Consider the following 22,071-nt stretch of genomic DNA (forward strand, 5'->3'; position numbering starts at 1 on the left):
AGGCGGTTATGTCCGAGTGTGTGGTAAGGCCGTAGAGCCCATTTCATGATTGGCCAGACTCAATGATGACAACATAATACAGACTGAAACATGATACAAAATAACATTAATCATGTAATATTAATGTCATTGTCACGGTGTGTATTGCAGGCAGAAGGAGAATCAAAAGTTCCAATACAAACTTTTACTACCAACATAATTCAATCAATGTAATTACATAATTACATTCATTAATTCAGACAGGCAGAAGGTTCACACACACTTAATAGGACAGAGATCAGACAAAGAACAAGGAACAAAACACAGGGCTTAAATACATGGGGAAACAGATCAGGAAAACGAGACACAGCTGACAAGACTAACAACGTAAACAGGTGTGACAGATGAACTAATGAGTGTTACCAGGGAAACAGATGAGTGGCGGGAAAACAGAACAAAGGAAGACATGACTTATTAAAATACAAACACTGACACATGACAGTTATGTTGTATCATGTTTATTGAAATAAAACTGACAAAAATACAGACAGCATTGTATTGGTATTTAAATAATATAAGATAATATTAAACTTTCTTCTTGTACATACAAGCACTGTTAAGCAGCACATAATCTTTTCACTGAACAGTCTTTCTAGTTGCTACATGTAAAATTCAAACGTCTGTTTATTTGACACATATTAAATCTAATCCTCTAAGTCTTCAATAAAGAAAGTAAACACAGTGTGAGCATCACTGTAAGTGTCCAACTTGACGGCTCCATGTCAACTCCTCCCACAACTGGAAGTGTCAAATCTCACTGATTAGTAAGGCAAGGAGTCAAGCATGTGTCATATACTGTGGGTGTGGTTTAATGTGAGGGGAAACAAATCCTGCTCGCCACCAGACCAGCTTGATTATGACAGTTACCTGTGAGTTGAATGAAGAGAAAATTCCAATTGTTTTGGGTATTTTTTAATTAAACATACCTAAATGTTATAGACTGCATTTATTACAAACATAATTAAAAATATATATAAATGTATCATATTTTTCCACCAACTAATTTACAAATATTATTATAAAAATACAGTTCTTTTTGTTTTTGCTTTGCTTTGCTTTATTAAAAAACATTTTCCACCAAGCAATTAAAAAAAAAAAAAAGAAAAGAAAGAAAGAAAGATGACTATTGTGAATACAAGAAATTCAGCACTAATTTTTCTGATTAATTAAAGGTAAAATAAGTTCTGTCAGGACCACTATCGTCAAATATGATTGACAGTTAGCATACAGTTTGGATTGGCGGTATGGTTCTGTTCTGGGCGAGAACTCCCTGCGCATCCATGCAGCCTATAGGATAAGAGAAGGGAGAGCAGCAATAACCCCCCTTAGGGTAAACAGAACAGAACCAACATGAATGTATTGCAGATAGCATTAATTAATTTTAATGTACAACATAATTAGAGAATTTTAGTCTGATTCAGGGGGAATCAGAATGCCAAATCCTGACTGACAAGAGGAGGAGCTGGGGATGGAGGAGGGAATTGGCACCTGAGAAACACTATAGCTGTTGTCATAATACTAAAGGAGCTTATATATGTATACAGTGATAGGCATCGTATTCCTATAGGTAGACGTGGATCAGCTGAGAGTCAACTGATGCGAGCTTGACTAACGTGACCTGCCAGAACTGACGCTACACTTAATTTATTTCCATCTGATGGGATTGCCGTTTAAAAGTTGACATTACCGTTAAAAAGTTTTTTTGTACTTTTATTCAGCAAGGACACATTAAATTGATAAGAAGTGACAGTAAATAAACAAATGCTGTTCTTTTGAACTTTCTGTTCATCAAAGAATCCTGAAGAAAAATATATCAATAATTCTAATGTGACACTGCAGAGTGGAGTAATGACTGCTGAAAATTCAGATTTGCCATCACAGGAATAACTTACATTTTAAAATATATTAAAATCAGTTATTTTGAATTGTAATAATATTTCTCAATATTAAAGGTGCTCTAAACGATGTTGGGTGACGTCACTTCTTGTTGACGTTCAAAGTACTGTCAAACAAAACGGAGGCTAGCTCGACCCTCCCTCCTCCTCATCCTGTCCCCTCCCCCTCCCTTCCGTGCATCCTGAAACAGTCATGAACCATTTAGAAAAACAAACTGGATTTACCCACTTGTACAGCAAAAACAGAATCACCTGAATGTTGGATTGGAAGCCCTTCTGCTGACGGAGTCCTCGCCACCTTTTCAACGCTTTTCCAATGTAAATTTGGGACTTCGCGTTCCTTCTCCTTACAATTTTAACGTTAGTCGTTGTTAGGACATCTCTCCTCTAGCTAACTTCCCTCTTCATACTTCTCTCTCCTCCACTCCCCGCACCCCCCCCCCCCCCCACCCCCCCCACCCCCCCCCCCTTCATGTGCACGCGAACTAACCCCCCAACCCCCACCCCCAAATCATTCTTGTCGGTTATTGGCTGGAACACTGTTTGTTATGTTTCGTGGCCAAGGCTGGGCCAGTTTGTTTTTCTTGCCATTTGTGGAGCCTGGGCTGTCTACAGAGACCGCGTTTTTTTACAGTGTGTTCAGGGGACAGGCAGCTAGCGGATAGTGAGGAGATGTTTGCTGGACGTGACAAAAAATGTTTTGGCCTAAAAAACGCGTGACATCGCTTAGACTTAGAGCACCTTTAATGTTTTTACTGTATTTTTGATCAAATAAATGCAGCATATGCTCACCAGCCTAAGAGACTCCTTTCAAAATCTTACCAACATCAAACTTTTGAATGGTAGTGTATTTTTCCTTTTAGATTGTATCTGCTAAAATTACATATATTATTAATAATATAGCAAAACAAGGCACCTGATGAAACCTGAAATGCTTGTAGTGCTGAGCTCTGCTGTGTCAGAATTATGTCATTTTTGTGACATTTACTTTGTCACATATACTTGTTATTTATTTATTAATTGCCTAATGATGTCATATCAGCACAAAATTCTATAAATATAATGCGGTCATGCCCACTTATTAAAAAAAAAGTAGAATTCTAACTAAAATTGTGCTTAGTTATTAATGTATTTGCAAAAACTAGACATTGAAAGGTGTTGCTATTATTTCATTTCCGGCCTGACCTATTCAAAATGCTTTCCGCAGTCCATGTGTCAACACTGTATTGTTTTACTTGCACTCATATCATCCCTCTTTCTCTCCCATCATTCAACAGGTGTTTCGCAGTGGAGAGGGTATGGGTATTCGTCTAGACAGTGCATCTGCGTTTCCGGGGGCCATCATCTCCCCTCACTATGACTCACTGCTGGTTAAAGTCATAGCCAGTGGCAAAGACCTCCCCTCCGCCGCAACCAAAATGCACAGAGCGTTAACCGAGTTCAGAGTTCGTGGTGTTAAGGTAGGTGCAATACTGATCCTTTAGGTGTTGAATAGCACTCCTGAGAGTCGAATGCAAGGTTGGCTTGTTATATTGGTACCTGATTTGTCATGTGGTAAATGCACAAACAAATGTTCATTGATGACCATTCAAAAGTAGTCGTGTCTGAATGGGAATGCTAACGAATAGCTTCCTCCAGGAATTGCAAGACCTCTTTGGTCAAACGTTAAGGTAAGGTTGCTGTATGTTGAAATGTTGGAAAAGAGATTTCACCTTTAACAAATGCTTTGTTTTATCTCATGAATTTTGTGTTGCATGCAATGATTTTATGTTTACCTGTATGTGTCAGCTGAGAACACATTTAGGCTTTAAGGCTCCCTGACTTCTAAAAACTTCTTTTGTATCAGATGAGGCCTTTGACAGTGTCGCTGTTTCAAAAATCCACAGAATCTCAAGGGATCAGAGGTTCCTAAGACATGAAGGCACCTTTTTATAGAGATCTAACACAGTCTAAACCAACAGTAGTCAAGCGCATACAGATATTTCAGAGGAAAGGGATTTTTTAGAAAGACTGTTGACTAATAATTAAGCCTGGAGGACAGAAAATAGGGTACATTAAAGAGGTGTGTTTGTCCATGCCAAAAGCAAAAATATGTGTAAGGTCACAAGATCAAAGCCAATCAGAACATATTTGAATTGTGATATGTGGAACAGGATTTGAGCGTCTTTAAGTTCCTCTCAGTATGTTGATATTATTTAAAACAGGGGCTTGGTGACTCAGATAATTTATTAGTCACTGTTGTTGTTGTTAGTATTGCAGTCATGCCTGTTTATTAAATGCCCCATAGCATTTTGCGTAATAGCCTAAACTCTCAGTCAGCTGTCATATTTCAGTGTCATGAATCTCTTGAAATGATCAAGATTAGCACGCACATCATAATGCCAGTTGTCCCCCCTTGGGACAGAGTTTTTACAATTGTATTGTTTATATACTGCTGATATTTAACATTCAAGCAGTTACTGAAGCACTTTTTATTTGTATTATTTGTATGTAGTTGACTCAGTAACTCTGTTCTTTCGGTGCCCAAAATGGCCATATTTCAGATTCCCGTTAGTCTCTTTTGTCATCATAACAGTTTTACAGTAGTCATACCATAATAGCAGAGCAGAGCTAGCTTCACCAGATGATCAGACACCATCCAATTAGCCGGAATGAATTCTTCTGCCTGCAGTATTTCACCAGTTCATCTCGTCTAGCACTTGTTAGCTTCGTAGACAAGATGTCTGAACACCAGATCATACTGACCTGAAAAGTGTTGGAACCAGTAAAGTGTGTGTGCATGAAGAGGGGAGTGAATGGACATAAGGAGGAAGAGAGGAAGGGGTGGGGAGTGTACGAGGTGGCAGAACAGGCAAAAGAGCAATGCAGTGGGAGAGATGGTAACTGTAAATGACATGTGAGATGGTAGTGCCCATAGCAACTGTCACCAACAAGTATGTCTCTTTAAGAAGATGCTCTGTTTGCAGTGTTTTTCACATTTGGGAGAGAAAGAGAAAGACCTGACGATGCCAAAGCTGAAAACCACCTCCACGCAATGCAGTGATCCCAGAGCTTTAACGGTCACTGCACACTGCTCAGAAAAATTAAATGCATATGTTGGTTATGTCATCAGCATTAAGTAAGCTGAATGAATAACAATAGTATGCTAAATTTATTCAAATGTATTTGATGTTAGTTTGTGATATCTAAGGAACAGAGTACTCTATTGAATATTTATAGAATCTTTAGAATAATACTTTTGGAAAAAGAGAGTGAATCCGAGTCATAGATACAAGTTTTGCATTCCAAATAAAAACGTGACAAAGCAGTGCCTTGATACCAAAAGATAAAACTATGTAACAAGCATACAGTAATAAAGTACTTACAAATCATCTTCAAACTTTTACTTTATAATTAAAACCATTTATGGTAACAATTTATAATAACTGCATGCTATTAATCATTAGTTAAGCATTACTAAACAGTTAATTCATCATGTATAAAGCATTAATATACATTAATTAGCAGTTTATAAATACAGCTACATGCTTATGAATCAAGAACAAAGCATTTATAACTGTATTTATAAACTGCTTATTAATGTCTATTAATGCTTTATAAATGACGAATTAACTGTTTACTAATGCTTAACTAATGATTAATAGCGTGCAGTTATTATAAAGTGTTACCCAATTGGTAAAATGTAGTCTCCACATTATATTGTATATTACATATTAAAACACAAACCACATTTTGTTATATATTGTACCTAAAATCATCGTCATTGTGTATTTTTCTGTGCATGTGTTGCTGCTGCATGAATAGACATACATGAATCCTGTAACATATCTAGCCAGGTGGAGCTGGGGGAGATGGAGGGTTTCAGAGCACTGCAGGACTACTGCTTACAGCTAACATTGATCTAGACTATTTAAATGTTGAGCAAGCAATCTCATTGGCTACAGGATAAGCAGAGGCCAATTGGCTTATGCTATGCGGTAATGATGTCATTGATGACAGATTGCATGTAAAGCTGATAAACAAATGATTAAAAATAAATGAATATATAAAATAGAATGTGGTTACGCCCACCGAGTGGCAAAAAGACTGAGTGGCAGCATTGGTTTTCAGTGAGAATGCCGCGAAAAACACACAAAACACATCTAAAAATCCAGCGAAACTTGGATCACTTTGTGTCAATATGTTGAATTTTGGGGTAAAATCATCCCCTATTTATTGGATTGTTATATTTTGTGTTGACAACTCATCAATTAAATATTGGAGAGAGAGAGAGGCATTAGCACTGGTAAGATAATTTTAAGACGACTGCGTGTTGAGCTTCAGGATGAGATGCCGAACTTTGTTTCATTTGCGGTAGTTTGCGCTCTCGCATGTTTAGTTTTTACAATTTTAGGAGTAGTAAACATTTATAGTTTTACATTTGTGGCTTCAACAACCAGATGCATTTTCATCTGGAATGTGAAAAATGTCCTCTCTTTCGGTCTATTCATGATTGGATAGTTATATGATCAGAGAAAACACATGAAGTGACCAGGTACACATAAACGGTGTTTCCACAATGCATCACAGTCATTTCGATCTGTGTGGAATGTTTTAATGAGGACTCATACAAAATATCTCAGAAATGTATAGCATTGACTATGTACAGCCGAACAAACTGTAAGCTGTCAGTCAGTAACTTGTGTGCGTGTTGTTCGCCTTAATATTACAAGCTGTGTTACTATGAGGAATGATTACCTCAAAATGTAGATTTGTATGCAGGCAGGTACGAGGTACTTTATCTGAATGAAATACATACATATCTCTCACATTTGCTCACGTGCCAGCGATTAACCCTTAGCGTGCCAGTTTTGGCATCGATTTTTGACATAGGTTGCCAACCCCTGGATTATATAGAATTAAGGCAACACACTTCAATATAATTAGTCGTGTTAGGATGAAATATAACTTTGCACGATTATAAGGCCGTACAGAGTAAGGGCTTTTTGTGTGCGTGTGGTTTCAGTTAATTTTAAGAATAAATTTTATTACAAAAGTTTTGGTGAATCATGATTTGTTCTTAAAATCGTTCATACGCACATTTCACACACAAATTTGTGTGTACGCATGCTTTAGTGGATGAGACCCAATGAATGAAGAACTCAATATTAGTTTATAGCCTACTAATGTACGAGACTACTAATTTGCAAATGATTGTTATTGTATACTTATACAGTGTTACCGGAAAATGTAACAGTATTGTAAGTGATTTCTGTGCCACTAAATGTTAAAGTCTGTTTCCACCAAATAAATAAATAAATGAAAAAATTGGGGGTGAATTAAAATTATGAGAAATAGTCACAATTACAAACTAAATAACAATTACCTCAATGACCAATCAGAGACATAGATGTTGAGCGCGTCAACACAATGGCCAATCAGAGGTGTTAAGAATCCGTTCAGCAGTGCTCGAAATGCTGGTATCGTCACATTTTTAACTTGGTACTAAACTTTTGACAACTTAATACATACAAAATAGCACAATGATCCTTAACCCAACATTCACATGGTTCACACTCTTCAGGAAGTCAACCTACAAATGGCTTCATTATAGCTGTCTCTGCACATTACACTGGGATAGGAGAAAGTGTTTTAACACTGACAAAAGATACACTTCACCTTGAAAGTGAACTTATTACATAATAAATCATCACATTTTGAGCAGAAATTCTCTCTGCGTATGTGCCACATCTGATATGATCTGATCAACTGTGCCTTTAGGGTTTTCTGTACAAATGAAAGTTGCTGAAGTCTTCTTTAGATGTACCCACAAAAAGTGCAAAATTGAAGAAAATGCTTCTTTTCTCTAGGAGAGGAGATATGGAGAGAGTGAAGATGCATGTGAAAGAAAGGGATATGCTGAAGTAGCAGTCTAAAATACTTGAAAAGGTTTCCTTGCTGAAAGCTTGTATTTCTTGGTTTTGATGTGACTTATTTGTTTGCAGGTTTTTTTTTCTTTTTTTTTTTTTCTGTTTTTTTTCAAAGATGTTGTTTTGGTTGAAACATGATTGCAAGGACAAGAAGATGAGTGCAGGAGAGAAAGAGGAATAACAAGATAAAGGAAAGTGAGGGGAAGTGTTTGGTAAAGTGGTTCTTTGAAGGTAGGCCATCCAGGAAGCATTAAATCAAAGCCATATGGTCTTCTGATGTACCACACACCTTCTCCGTGTCTTTACTTTTTCATTCTCGTTCTATTCCTCCTGGCTTGTTTTCCATCTAACCATTTTTCCATTGCATCTAATAATCTCTTTTGTCCATTATCTCCCTTCACTGCTATCTGGAGACACGTTATGAACACACAAGTGAACTTTGGAGATAGAATAATATCAGACTGCAGTGTATAACAATAACACAGACTCATGGAAAGTTAGGCAGCTTTATCTGTGCTTGAAGTGCTTATCTGTGCTGAGAAAATGAACTGTAGAAAAACACTGACATGAAATAGATCAGTAGCATCACTTGAGCTTAAAGGGCTAGTTTCCCCAGAAATGAAAATTCTGCAATCATTTCCCAGAGTATGTGAGCCAAGTGTAGCAACAGCAATTCTCTCTCTCTCTCTCTCTCTCTCTCTCTCTCTCTCTCACTCAAAGTGCTCTCTAATCACTCCGTTCCAGCTCCACTCCAGGTTTTCCTCTTATCTCTCATATTTTATGCTCATGATGAAGCAGTATCGGAGCGATCTTGGAGCGAATGAGAACACCAACGCTCCGACTCTGCTCCGGGGCTAAATCATGGCCACTCTGGAGCGCTCACATGTTCTATCGTTTACTAACTTGTTCCAAACCCGTGTGAATTTCTTTCTTTTGTGGAACCCAAAAGGACAAATTTGTTTGTACTGTGCTTTTCAATGCAATAAAATCATGAATCCTCCAAAAAGGAACTAAAATGTATTATTATGTTATGGATAATCCATGGCTAGGTGTGCATGATGTTAATGCACCTACAGTAGCTGTGGTTTATCTGTATACCATTGTCACTTCCCAGCAAGCAATTTTGCATTTAAAAGACGTCTAATAGCCGTCCAAACACAGCCCTGACATCTAGGCTAAAATTTAGACATTTGGGCTGTCAGTGAAAATTTAATAGCTAACCATAGCCCAAGAATATACGCACAGGCTAGGCATCGAACATGTCAAAGAAATGATACAAAACACCTTGTAATCACTGTTGACTTTGCTTATGTGGCGATGGAGGTGTTATAAAGGGTTAAAGACATTTTGTACTCTATTATACTGAATCCAAAGGGAACGACTACGCCACCCGGGATTAACTACCCGGGAAAGACCCAAGGGCCCACAGGTTCGATTTTTCATAAGTTGACCCAGAGACATGGATAAAAGGCATAAATCTTTATTTAAACAGTCAATTAGTTACATTTTCTCATTCATTATAGCAATCATAAAAAGGATCAGCCACAACAAGAAACTAGCATTGTGAAATAAGTTTATCAAACACAAAAGAAAAAGACAAACAAACAAAGAGCTGGGGCTTACCAATAAGGAGGCAGGCAAGCTAGATGCCGGGCTTCAATAATGCCTGTAATAATAGATACCCACACATGCTCCAAACCACACTTACACACTAAAGAAATTCACTGCAAATCAACACCACTTTGGTGAGAATAGAGCTATTGCCTCACAGGAACAGCCAGCCTGCCTTCTCCTGGCCCCCAGCTCCAACAAAAAGGAAAGAGAAAAAGCAAGATTAGGGAAATACAACATTCAACATAAAACAAAATAAACAAACCAATACAAAAGCAGAAACACTTTTCTTCCAACTGCAACAAAACCAACACCACAGGTTACAAACAGACTTGTCACAAAAAAATACAAATTCAAGAAAGCTAGACAGATTTGTTGAATGCAAAGCAAAACTATTAAAATGCAAAACAAAACTAATAAATGCAAAACAAATGAAGGCAAAACAAAACTAGTGAATGCAAAACGAATGAAGACAAATCAAAACAAAACTAATAAATGCAACAAAAAATATTAAATGCAAAAAAGTTATTTTTTTGCATATTTATACAGCAGTGTTGGAGCCATGCTATAAGCCATGCAAAACGGGAAGCAACAGAAATGGCATGCTCACAGAGTGGTTTAACCACTTAAAACACAAAAGTAGTTAAAGGGCACCTATTATACAAAACTCACTTTTACATGACGTTTGAACTAAAGACATCTTTTCAACGTCTGTCACAAAAACGTACGTTGAAAAGACGTCCATTGATGAGTCAGAATGAAAGTTTTTATGACGTATTTTTCTGTTCTGCACGTCCGATATAGACGTTCATGGAACCTCCGTACAAGGTTAAAAACTAGTTCAAACGTGGTCATTGTGGACATATTTTCAACATCATTTATGGTCTCATTTAGATATAATTTATACTGTTTCTGGACCAAATAAACACTCTCAGGATGCATTGAATTAAACTCATGTTTATTTCAATGTATTTTCCATTTGTAATTCCAAAGCAGCTCACAGACAGTTTGTGTTTGTCCAAAAATCATTAACATAAAGGAAACATCTGTAAATCACACATCTTTAAATCATGAGAGAAACCAGATCTGAAGGAAAGACTTTCTGGCTCAGACTCTTGTGCTGCCCTTAATCACAGACATACAATACAGATACTTTGACTATTTCTGTCAGACATCTACAGAAGACCTTAGTGAGAATTAACAGAGATTTAGATGTTGATATTTGTTTCATTTGAAGTCACCATTGTGGTGATCAGTGTTTACTTTAGTTGGGCTCTTGGTCCCCGTTCTTCTTGCGTTAGCTTTTCTTTGGCTGCTGTAACTGTGTGGCAGAGGTAGCCAAGATAAAGCGAGATCAGCTGTTATCAGCTCCTTGTTGATGATGACAAAATCATCATAAAGCAAGCATCTAATGTTGTCAGATGCTTTGGCATTTATAGCCGTCCACCTTGTGGAACTGCAATATTGGCACCAATAGCATTTAAATGATCACTTATTTAGAGGTGGATAAAAAGGATGTGCACACTGTGTTTTTAGAAAGTGTATCATGTAGTCACACACAGACATCAAGATTTTGCATATGATTCACAACAATGGTGACAATCATAAAAAAAAAAAAGCTTCATGCTGCAATGCATGATGGGTAGCTTTTATAGTACAAAACTCATCCTTGATTCCCAAGCTTTTTTGTTTTGATTGTCACCATTGTTGTGATTCATATCCAAAATCTTGATGCCTGTGTGTGACTACGTGATAGGTTGGCGGTTATAAATGCAAATATAAACACAAAACTTTTAACACAACATTAGATGTTCGTTTTGTGATGATTATGTCATCATCAACAAGGAGCTGATAACACCTGATCTTACTTTTTCTTGGCTTTCTCTGCCACAACAATTGTGTTATACAAACACACAGTTACAGCAGCCAAAGAAAAGCTAATGCAAAAAGAAAGGGGACCAAGAGCCCAACTAAAGCAAACACTGATCACCACAATGGTGACTTCAAATGAAACAAATATCAACATCTAAACCTCTGTTAACTCTCACTAAGATCTTCTGTAGATGTCTGACAGAAATAGTCAAAGTATCTGTATTTTATGTCTGTGATTAAGGGCAGCACAAGTGTCTGAGCCAGAAAGTCTTTCCTTCAGATCTGGTTTCTCTCATGATCCAAAGATGTGTGATTTACAGATGTTTCCTTTATGTTAATGATTTTTGGACAAACACAAACTGTCTGTGAGTTGCTTTGCAATTACAAATGGAAATTACATTGAAATAAACATGAATTTTAATTCAATGCATCCTGAGAGTGTTTATTTGGTCCAGAAACAGTATGGGCCCTATTTTAACGATCTAAGCACATGGTCTAAAGTGCACGCCGCAAGTTCATGGGTGTGTTTTGTTTTGGGATTTACATGTGTTAAACCAATCAGAGTCTCATCTTCCATTCTCTTTAACCCTTTCACACGTAAGTTTAAAATATTCTGGCTAACCCCCTAGCGTGAGTTTTTCAAGGCGACCGTTATTTAGAACATGTCACTTTATGGTTTCCACTGTGACACGTCATTGCTTGTCACGTGACACACCGCAATCACAACAGCGCTGAATGAATGATGATCTGATTTTATGTAATTTTTCCTTTTTATTCAAAATATTCACAAATTTGTTAGCTATAGTATGAAATATCTGATATTCCGAAGTGTTTTGTTGTTTAAACACCTTTATAACGATCGCTTTAGTTGAGCTGTATGCGCGATGGGCGCCGCCATGTTAGTTTGCGCCACAGTTCAGAGAATCGGATCTGTTGGATTTACAACATGTGAATTCATCCACTTCTCCCGAAATACATGCAAGTGGCCGGTGAAGTGGGAGAAAAATAGAGTAAAGTTTAAAGTTACTTATACAATGTGTATCTGATATGAATAAAATGTGTCTAATTATAATGGAAAGGATTATTATTGCCGCTTCCATAGACATCAGTGTGTATTTTACAAACTCTAAGTGTATTGTTTTTTTAGTACTTATGTGAATTGATATGTCTGAAACCTAAAATAAACATTATGTGGTTGAAAACACTGAAAAGTTATGATATATGACAGCGCTGATCACGTCGTCCCAGGCTCAGCACCAGCCAACGTGCAAAAGCACATTTTAATTTAGCAGTTGATCACGTGATGCACTGAATGTTCTAATCACACTGGTGTGATCGTACGCTCCAGGGACCAGCCTAGACTGATCATACCACTGTGATCGTACTTGCGAAAGGGTTAAATGCCAGTTGCGCTCGCGCCATGGCAGATTCGCTATTTACTAGGGCTGTCAAAGTTAGCGCGTTAATAACGCGTTAACGCAAAATCATATTAACGGCACTAATTTTTTTAACGGGCGATTAACGCAGCGCATATTTTCTGTTTGACCCGTGGCCCAACCCCTAGTTGGAGAAATGGAGATACACCGTGTTGGCAACTTAGCGACATTGCAGACCCCTTTAGCGATTTTTTTTTCCTTCAACAAAGCGCCCAAACCTTATTTAGTTTCTGAGAATCTACCGGTACCGCCGGTACTGCTCTCTCAGCACACGCGCGCGCGCGCCTCTCTCTCTCTCTCTCTCTCTCTCTCTGCGTCTCGCGCGGAGGAGCAGCGCTTTAATTCAGTTAAACAGATATTATGTTGCTTCTTTAATTTTACAAATATACACGGATATTGTCTTTAGCTTATGTGTATTTGATTTCACCAGACGACGGCTCGATTATCAGAATTTTTGTGCAGATTAACGTCTTGGAAGGGAGAACTGGTTATGTTTATGGGGTCGCGTTTCAGTCACCATTTCAAATTCATTCCGCTGTTTGACAACAGAAACAGTAAAATATACCAATGAAAACAGTTTTATTGAGAATTTAGCTTCATCAAAATGGGCACAGAGAGAGACAAACTACAATGTAATAATAAATGCTAAATGTACATTTAGCATTTTCAGAAGAGCTGCCCTCTCATGCAAAAATCTAAACATTTTTTTGTTAGTAAATTGCTCAGTGCAAAGAAAGAGAAGTAATGGGAACATGGCATTTCTTTGTTCTTTCTACATGTGTCTAATAGACATGAACAAGTTCTTTGAAAAAACATCTATGACCTGTCTTCATGCTCTATTGACTATGGTTTCAATAATAAACATACATTTGCATAAAGCATCTATATTTATCCATGCCCACGTTGATTAGAGTATTACAAACTTGAAAAGTATTAATTTAAGGTATATTTAGAACAAATAAAAAAATGTGCGATTAAATGCGATTAATCACGAGTTAACTCACGACAATCATGTGATTAATCGATTAAAATTTTTAATCGATTGACAGCCCTACTATTTACATAACAGAATTTGATAGTGGAAAGACCGAACGCGTCTCCAGAGCGCAAACGGAACTGCTCGTGCGCGAGGTAAAAGTGCGCAAGCAGACCACTTACGGGACAAGCCGGATTCCACCATATCTTTATGTACACAATAATAATCTTTTACATTGTAATCCTTTTATTTTAAATATTTGGCATGTTTGTGTGCTGCTGTGCGTCCCTATGTGTTTAAGTGTATGCGCGTTGTGGACCCGCCTATAGGCGCACATTACTGTGCCTATAGGCGCCGGCGGGTCCACAACGCGTGGCCTATTTCTGTTGCCTCAAAATAGCAACGCGCCAACAATGCGCCAGAACACACCTCGTTTTCAGACCAGCATGCCCTTGGGTGCACAAATGGGCGCAAATGTATTTGCTATTTAAACAACGTGGCGCAGGACGTGAAAATGATAACTGCGTCGGACTGAAGCTAGCAAAAAACATTTGCATTGCACCGGGTGTAAGATAGGGCCCTATAAATGATATCTAAATGAGACCTTAAAAAAAGGATCTTAAAAAAAAAAAAAACATTGGGTTGGATTTTTATCATTATAGGGTGGATCCAACTAAGCAAAATGATGTCTAAAAGACGTCTTTTCAACGTCTTTATCACTAAAGTTGTACGTTGAAAAGACGTCTATTGAGGAGCCAGAATTAAAGTTATGACGTCTTTTTATGACGTATTTTATATAGACGTACATGGAACCTCCGTAGAAGGTTAAAAACTAGTTCAAATGTGGTCATTGTGGACATATTTTCAACATCATTTTGCTTAGTTGGAACCACCCTATAATGATAAAAATCCAACCCAATGCTTTTTTTTTAATATCCCCATAAATCATAAGTACTGTCTCAGAACAAGCCGTTCTCAGAATCGGGGGCAATGTGACGTACTTTTGCACAAGCCCCGCCCACGACTTTTGACTGACACTGCTGTATTAGCATAGACCCACCCTAAGTGAGCTGTACACAATGCGCCACTGTTTCGACGCCGGAGCAGCTGTAGACAAGAATGTCTTCTAAGCGATTGAGGTGTTTTGTTGTTGGATGTAAGAATGAACATAGCAGTTACTCTCACTGTTACTCGAAGATGGCTCTCTACCAACTGTTCGTGATCCAGCTTACAGTCTCTGGAACGATAGGCCTAACATTACTGATCATGGCTGAAATGAAAGTGAGCGGCCCGCACTTAATGACAGCCCATTGAGTCATTTTACGGATATAAAGTTAACCAGTTTATTAAGCACCCACTGAAAAGGTGTGTATATATTTGTTTACTGTTAGTTGTAATGAGCGTTTTTGTATAATTTGCTGTGTATGTTGATGATGCCTCTCATCTTCATTTCCATCAGTCTTTGTAGGATTTGACTTGATCTTTAGCTGATGCCCCATGCATTTAATTGGCTTATGTGCTGAATTCATTTAATTGGCTCTTTGGTAAAGTTGGTGTATGTGCAATTGTTTGTGTGGGGTTTAAGTACTGCTTTTTATGTGTGTGTTGAGTGTAGAAGATTTTGAGATTAATCATTAATGAGAATTGTTGCACTTGCAGAAAGATCAGACAGAAAGATCATTAAGGAATACATGTGTCATTCATATCAATGAGAGCAGGGAGAAAACTGTGAGGAATATAGAAATTGAGAGATGAGAGTTGGGGAACAAGCACAGTAATATGAACAAAAAAAAGTCTTTGGAGAGGAATAGAGAGGGAGAAATTCGTTTTTGAGTGGATATAGTAACATTGCGAGTATGAGTTATGGTCTTGCGCTCAGAACAGCTGTTTCCTAAAGAACCACATTAGAAAGAAGTATACAGGATCTGGATATCACACATACTTCACGCTCACATGGATTAGATTTAAAGCTGAAGTGTGTCATTTCCTTCTATCCCAGCTTAATATGCAGAGACAAGTGTAAGTTAGATTCCTCTTGGGAAAAAAAAAAAAGTGTAAAACTCTGCAACTCAATCAAACATTTGCTCAACCAATTGGGAATTGGGTAAACCTGTCGTTATCGTTGCTTGTTTGGTGGCAGCAGTTGTGCAGAAATTACACAGAAACATCCACCTCAAAGGGATATTTCATCCCAAAAAAATACAATTATGTCATCTTTTAAACACTAACACTCATATTTTAAGAATGTTGGTAACCAAACATTCCTTTGTATGTACAAAATCATCTTTTTGCAAAATATATTTTTTGATGTTCCACAAAGAATGAAAGTCATAGAGGTTTGGAACAACATGTTATTTTTTGTGTGAACTAACCCTTTAAGACAAACTTATCATTCCTATGAAAAAGCCTAGAATTAAATCAGTAATCACGAGATTGCTAAAGGTAACATCCGCTTCTTAAGTGAGTGTGTTTACCTAGTTGCATTATGAGCTGAACACCTTCCAGTAAAGTGCTCTATCACACATATGCACACATATATGCTCATGTTGAAGAGGGAGGAGTAAACGGAGCTTTGAAGCTTAATGGGAATTTTGCGCTTGAGAATTGCTGTGACCGCCTTTGAAAAGCAGCAACAAAAAGTCAAGATTGAGAGAGAGGACTGAGTGGGTAGATGGATAAGGATGAGTGGAAATCCAAAAAGAGGGATAAAAAATGTTGGTTTTTGTAGGTTTGAGCTTTTATGCTGTGATCTGAGGGTTTTCGCAGTACTGGGCTGGATGAGTGTATCGGGGGGATCTGGACAGTGTTTCGAGCATTCAACATCAAAGAGTGTCGGCATCTATTCCTGCGATACTTGACACAAACTCATACTAAAGCCAAAGAGCTAAGTATATGAATAGGGTCTTGAATCATCGGCCCACTGCGCGTTATCACGTTTATTATATAAAATATTTAAATCAATATAAAATATTTAAGGAGTCCACTGAAGCACTGATGGTGATGGAAAATGTTGTATTTTGTTATAATTTTGTATCAATATTAAAAAAAAATCTTCTCTAAAAGAATTTCAGATACGTTAGACTCTTACGTAGATGTTATCATGGGTATTAAAAATAAAAAATTTTCCTCTGAATCCTTGAGTTTGCAGTTTTATCCAAAACAGGTGAATGTGAATCTAGCAACGTTTTATTACGTTGGTTGTTGTACATATTTGTGGCAGTTCGGAAATTAAATGTCCAGTGAGTGGCGCTAAAAGGTTAATTGTGTTAATAAGCCACGGTATAACCTACACTAAACCCAATAGTGTTAACAAATGCAAATGTGAGATAAAAACATTTGCTGAAGAAACCATGCCATTTTAGCTTGCTTCTACAAGTCTCTGAACTCTAATGTCATGACTCATGGTTCACGGATTTGTACCCGAGCGCTCCACATCGTAAGTGCGGTGCTGTACTAGGTGAGCGACTGAGCATGTTTGCTACGTCAGAAAAGCCACACATATGGAGCTGGTTATGTGATGCAAATATCAAACTGTATTACATGATGCACTACCTGTGCTGAATTTCTTTGAATTACAATTCAGTAATTTTCTCTTCCGGTCATTCAAATTCAATACAAATTCACACTCAACTGAAAGGGAGCCAGTACTTCAGTTTAGAATTGTGTCTAACCCTGTGACATGACCATTTGTTTAACCCATACGAAACAACTGCAAAACCACTATAACTCTCCAACCATTTTTTTTTTCTTTTTTTTTCTTTTTTTTTCCTCATATTTAATTGATGATTTGTATCCATTTTTTTTGAGTATGGGCATGATGCATTTTGCCCATGAAGAAGAATGCTACTTCGACAAAATGAAGGAAATTGATGGGCTTGATCCATACAAACACAAAGGGTGGTTAGGTGATCTCAATGTGTTACTGCAAGTAACATTTCCAGATGTTTTTCCTTATATGTGGTGTGAGCGCTTACACATTCAAGCTTTTCAGAAATGATAAATCTATATATAATACATCTATAAATCTAACTTACAAAGACACATTTTGGTTAAGCTGTTTACTTTCACTGAGTTTCACTTTTACCTGAGTTTTATTGTGTTGCTTTCACTTACATTTGGAGCGGATATGGCTGTTGATAATGCAGCAAGTGTTCACCATTATAAAGTTTTCTTATGTTGGAGAATATTAACAACATTATTTGCATTCACTACTACTCAGTCTCTACCTTAGTTTCTGTGTCCTCTCACAATGTATTGCTGACGTCACATTCAGATTCTATACAGTCCTGATTTCTTTTAGACACCTTGGCCATCTTGTGTCTACACAATGAATGTATATGCCAAATATATTTCAATAAAATGTGTTTGGTAAGAAAGCAACTTTGCTCTTAATCCTAAGTATGTCTGAAACTAGATGTATTGTCCGCTGAGAGTTTAATGTGTTCCCTGAAGCACTTGCCCCCTGACACTTTCATGTACAGGTATCAAACCCAAAGGCTCATACGCTTAGACTGTTTAATGGCTTATTTGATATTTATCTTACACAATTTTCCATAGATGCCAAAATGTGCATAAGACCCACATTGTAGCACCACCAAAAACATGCAGGTGCCAGAATCTCCTTTTACAACAGTGGCCAATAACCTGAATCAAAAGCAGGTTTGTTTTTTCATCACCTTTCATCATACGTGATGAGGTCCCACGAAGGACATCAATGAAGTGCTAACTTTTTTGTTAATTTTTACTGAAGCTTAAGATTTTATGACTGGGTGGGAAGACCTGAAAATATAAATCATTTTGGTTGTGTTCCACAGCCAAAATAAATAGCTGTTTTCAGCCAAAGGTCTCAGGACAGTAGGAAGATAGTAGTGGGCAGAAAGCAAAACAATGGAGATGGAACCAAAGGTGAGGTTGAGAAAGAGAGATAGCAGTTTTAATGATCTTCCTTTTATATCTACAGCTCAATTATACTCTCTACTGCAACTGCAGACACAGACAAGGTGTAGGAGATCATTACACTGCTCAGCCTTAAAGGTCGACCTCCCACAAAAAACACACAAAACCCCTTGTAATCTCCTCTCATCCTCCAAGGCTTCTGCTTGCTGTAGCTTGGAAAGAAGAAGAGGCAGCCATAGAATTCATAATGAATATATTAGTAATATATAGTTAAAATAAAAAGGCATGCCCTTACACAAAATGAATACAAATCCTCACTTAGATATGAGAAAATATTCTAATAATAAAATAAAAATAGGCGACAGAAAGGAGATCACGAGGCCAGATCAACTGTGGACACATGCATTACCCCAAAGTAATTACAGAAAAATAAAGACTAAATGCTAGAACGGATAGAAACTCATCAGCTGCATTACAACCAGGATGGAGAGGCACTTCATTATAAACCATCTAAACCCCAGAACAAGACTTCCTGTGAAACTCACATCTGAGAGTGGCAGAACTCCCTGGACTGTGTGCACAGGCATAGCAACACTCTTCTGTAGAAATGGAGCATAATTGGTCATTTCATATTCAGCACCCCAAGCATCACATCATAAAAGAGAGATATGGTGAATGAAGCCACACGTCTACAGATGTGAAGGACGAACCAAGCATGTTTCCTACTGCCGCTGCAGTGAATATTCATCCTCTGTATGCAGTGCCTTTTAATTTTGTACATAAAAACATGGACTATATGTATGTATAGTTTTGTATAACTTTAGTTTTGTATATATATTTAGTTCAACAATTCTATATAGTTTTGTAGGAATATTGTGAAATTATATATTAACTGAAACTATTGATTAATTTAATCCATCCTTGGTTATGTTTTAAACTTCTTTTAAAAATCGTATTGACCCTAAACTTTTAATCGGTAGTGTAGTAGATACAATCTAGATCTTTGCTGCTTAAACTTCTTTTTCAGCATGTCATGAAATCAGAAAGGTCATTCATGTAAACCATGACCTCTGCATTTCCTTTCTGGAATTTTAATATTCTTGTTGATATTGTATTGCAAAATTACAAAAACTCAAAATAAAGAGCTATTATTGCTTTATTATTATTTATTTATTTTCATGTGTACATATTCTAGCCAGTGACATATGATTGAAAATAGCAAATAGACGGTGAGCGTCATTCTAGCATTCTAGCACAACATCTGTGATGTATAACTAATTAATTTGGTGCCTTCCCAGATGTGTGGGACCCACACATCAAGCATGAACATGTAGGAGAGGTTATGAGGCCACTGAAAATTAAAAATGCTAAATGAGAAATAAATATTACGAATGTCTCTCTCCAATAATTGTTGGTGCTTCTGTTTTTCTATGGCTAATTAAATTGATTGCATGTGATCTCACACTTGTTAATTGTCAAGGCAGTAGTTCTTGATTGGAATGGAAATGGGACTCTCGTTCCCCCATTTTGTCCTTTGTGTTTTAATAACATTCTTCTTTAACATATTTATCCTAGAAATTACATTGTTAAATTTATTCTGAATTATTTGTCATTCTACTCATTCTCTAACTGCTTTCTCTCCTTTCCCAAGTCTTTGTGATTAGTCTTATTTGTATCCAGTCACAGCTGTCGTCTCTAAATGATGTATTTTCGCTGGACGCATGTCCTTGTTTTATTCATTTTCATTTATTTATTTATTTAGTTTGATGTGGCTGCTAAGTGCCTCTCTGTCAAACCCTATGTTATTTGCTGTTAACAAATTACGCTAGGCCACACAGAATGCTGAAAGCCAGCATAAACAAACCATTAGCTGACAATATGCACAATGTGTGGACTTGTAGTTAAGCAGAGGGTTTTGATTAAAGCACCCTGTCTAAGCCCCCCCCACCACACACACACACACACACACACACCCCAGACACACACACACACACACACTATTATAGCCACAGCTTAAGGAATAAGGGCTGCTGGCATTTGAGCTTGTAACGAAGAGAATAATCAATATAAACGAGGAAGGATTTTTCCTTCCAAAGTGCATAAAAAGCTCTTAATCTGGGCATAAATAAATAAAGTTGGTGTTAAGGTTTAGCACATTGCTGACAAATTTTCAGAGATGTTTGAGAGGGAATTGGAGAACTACACCTCTGAGCCTTTTACATTATTTTTTTATTTACATACAGCTGTAAGACATCTTGCAAAGCTCAAGAGAACCTAAAGAGAACATTACATGTACGCGTGCAGGAAACGCTAACATATTTGCCTCCAGTTAACACTCGGCATTCGCTGTGTGAACATTCTTGTGTTAGCACTAGCTGTTATCTCCAGTGTGGGCTTTACACTGCAGGGGAGATGACAAGTGCAGGACATGCACCACTGAAAGAGATCAAGACAAAGAGAGAAGCTGGGTGTGAGCGTAGAGAATAGAAAGTAGGTAGCAGAAGCTCTCAGCAGGGGGTGGTCAGTGGTTCAAGAAACTAGAATGATAAAGTGGTACGAGAGTGAACGTTCTCTGTTCTTTTGCTGATGAAATGTGAGGGAAACAAACAGAGGAACTGAAAGAACATGATGATTAATTTCTATGCATGTGCCAAGTGGGGTCAGAAAATTACCCAGACTCAACCCATCATGTTTGAAAATGATGTACCATCTACACTAAAATGTAATCTTTTCATTCTTTCAAACTTTCATCTTTTTTTTTTCAAGCCATAAGATATGTGCAAGGAACTGTGTAAAATAAGTCTTTATTAATCAATAATCTGCCCCTTTAATCATAATTTGTGTTTTACTCACTGCAACTAGTGGTCATTTCAGCTGGAAACTGCAGTATTTTGCTTGTACAAGTGCGTTTTTTGAGTTTTGCAAAAACAAATGTAGATAGAGGCGCATTTTTCCAATGAATCTGTGTTGGAAAATAACCAGGGTTAGGAGAGATAATCGCACAGGAATAGACATTTAAATATCTGGGGACAAAAAGGCCCCCAGTGAATTCTTCTACAGTATTTAGTTAAACAACATTTGATATTGTTCAATTTATTCTATTTTAGTTCTGTCTAGTTACAGTATGGGTTTAGTAGTGGCTTGTTGCTGTCAGACACTGTGTTCACCATCACAGAGGGTGTATCAAATGCGAGGCTAATATGAAATGGTTTTGATCTGCTCTGAAAACAGTGAACATGAAGCTACATTCCCAGCAAAAGTGAGTACTTCAAAATATACCATGACATCAAAGTTTACAGCTGTACCTTGTGTTTTTATTGATACTTTTTTTTTAGCAGCCATAATCATTCAGATTGAAAATTTGCTTCATTTTACATTTTAGATCTTAATTTTACTGCTGTCAAATCAATTAATCGCGACTAAACTCATCTAACTTA

General features: G+C 37.3%; 1 protein-coding gene across 1 annotated transcript in view; it reads left to right on the forward strand.

Moving 5' to 3' along the window:
* pcxb (pyruvate carboxylase b) overlaps window positions 1–22,071 on the forward strand; it is a 426,983-nt gene that overhangs the window by 101,396 nt on the left and 303,516 nt on the right. The window contains exon 10 of the mRNA XM_084107671.1: window positions 3,212–3,394. Coding sequence (XP_083963797.1) covers window positions 3,212–3,394 — 183 coding nt within the window. The remainder of the gene's footprint in view (window positions 1–3,211; window positions 3,395–22,071) is intronic.

The sequence above is a fragment of the Abramis brama genome, assembly GCF_963993115.1.
Source record: "Abramis brama genome assembly, chromosome: 3".
Taxonomy (NCBI): domain Eukaryota; kingdom Metazoa; phylum Chordata; class Actinopteri; order Cypriniformes; family Leuciscidae; genus Abramis; species Abramis brama.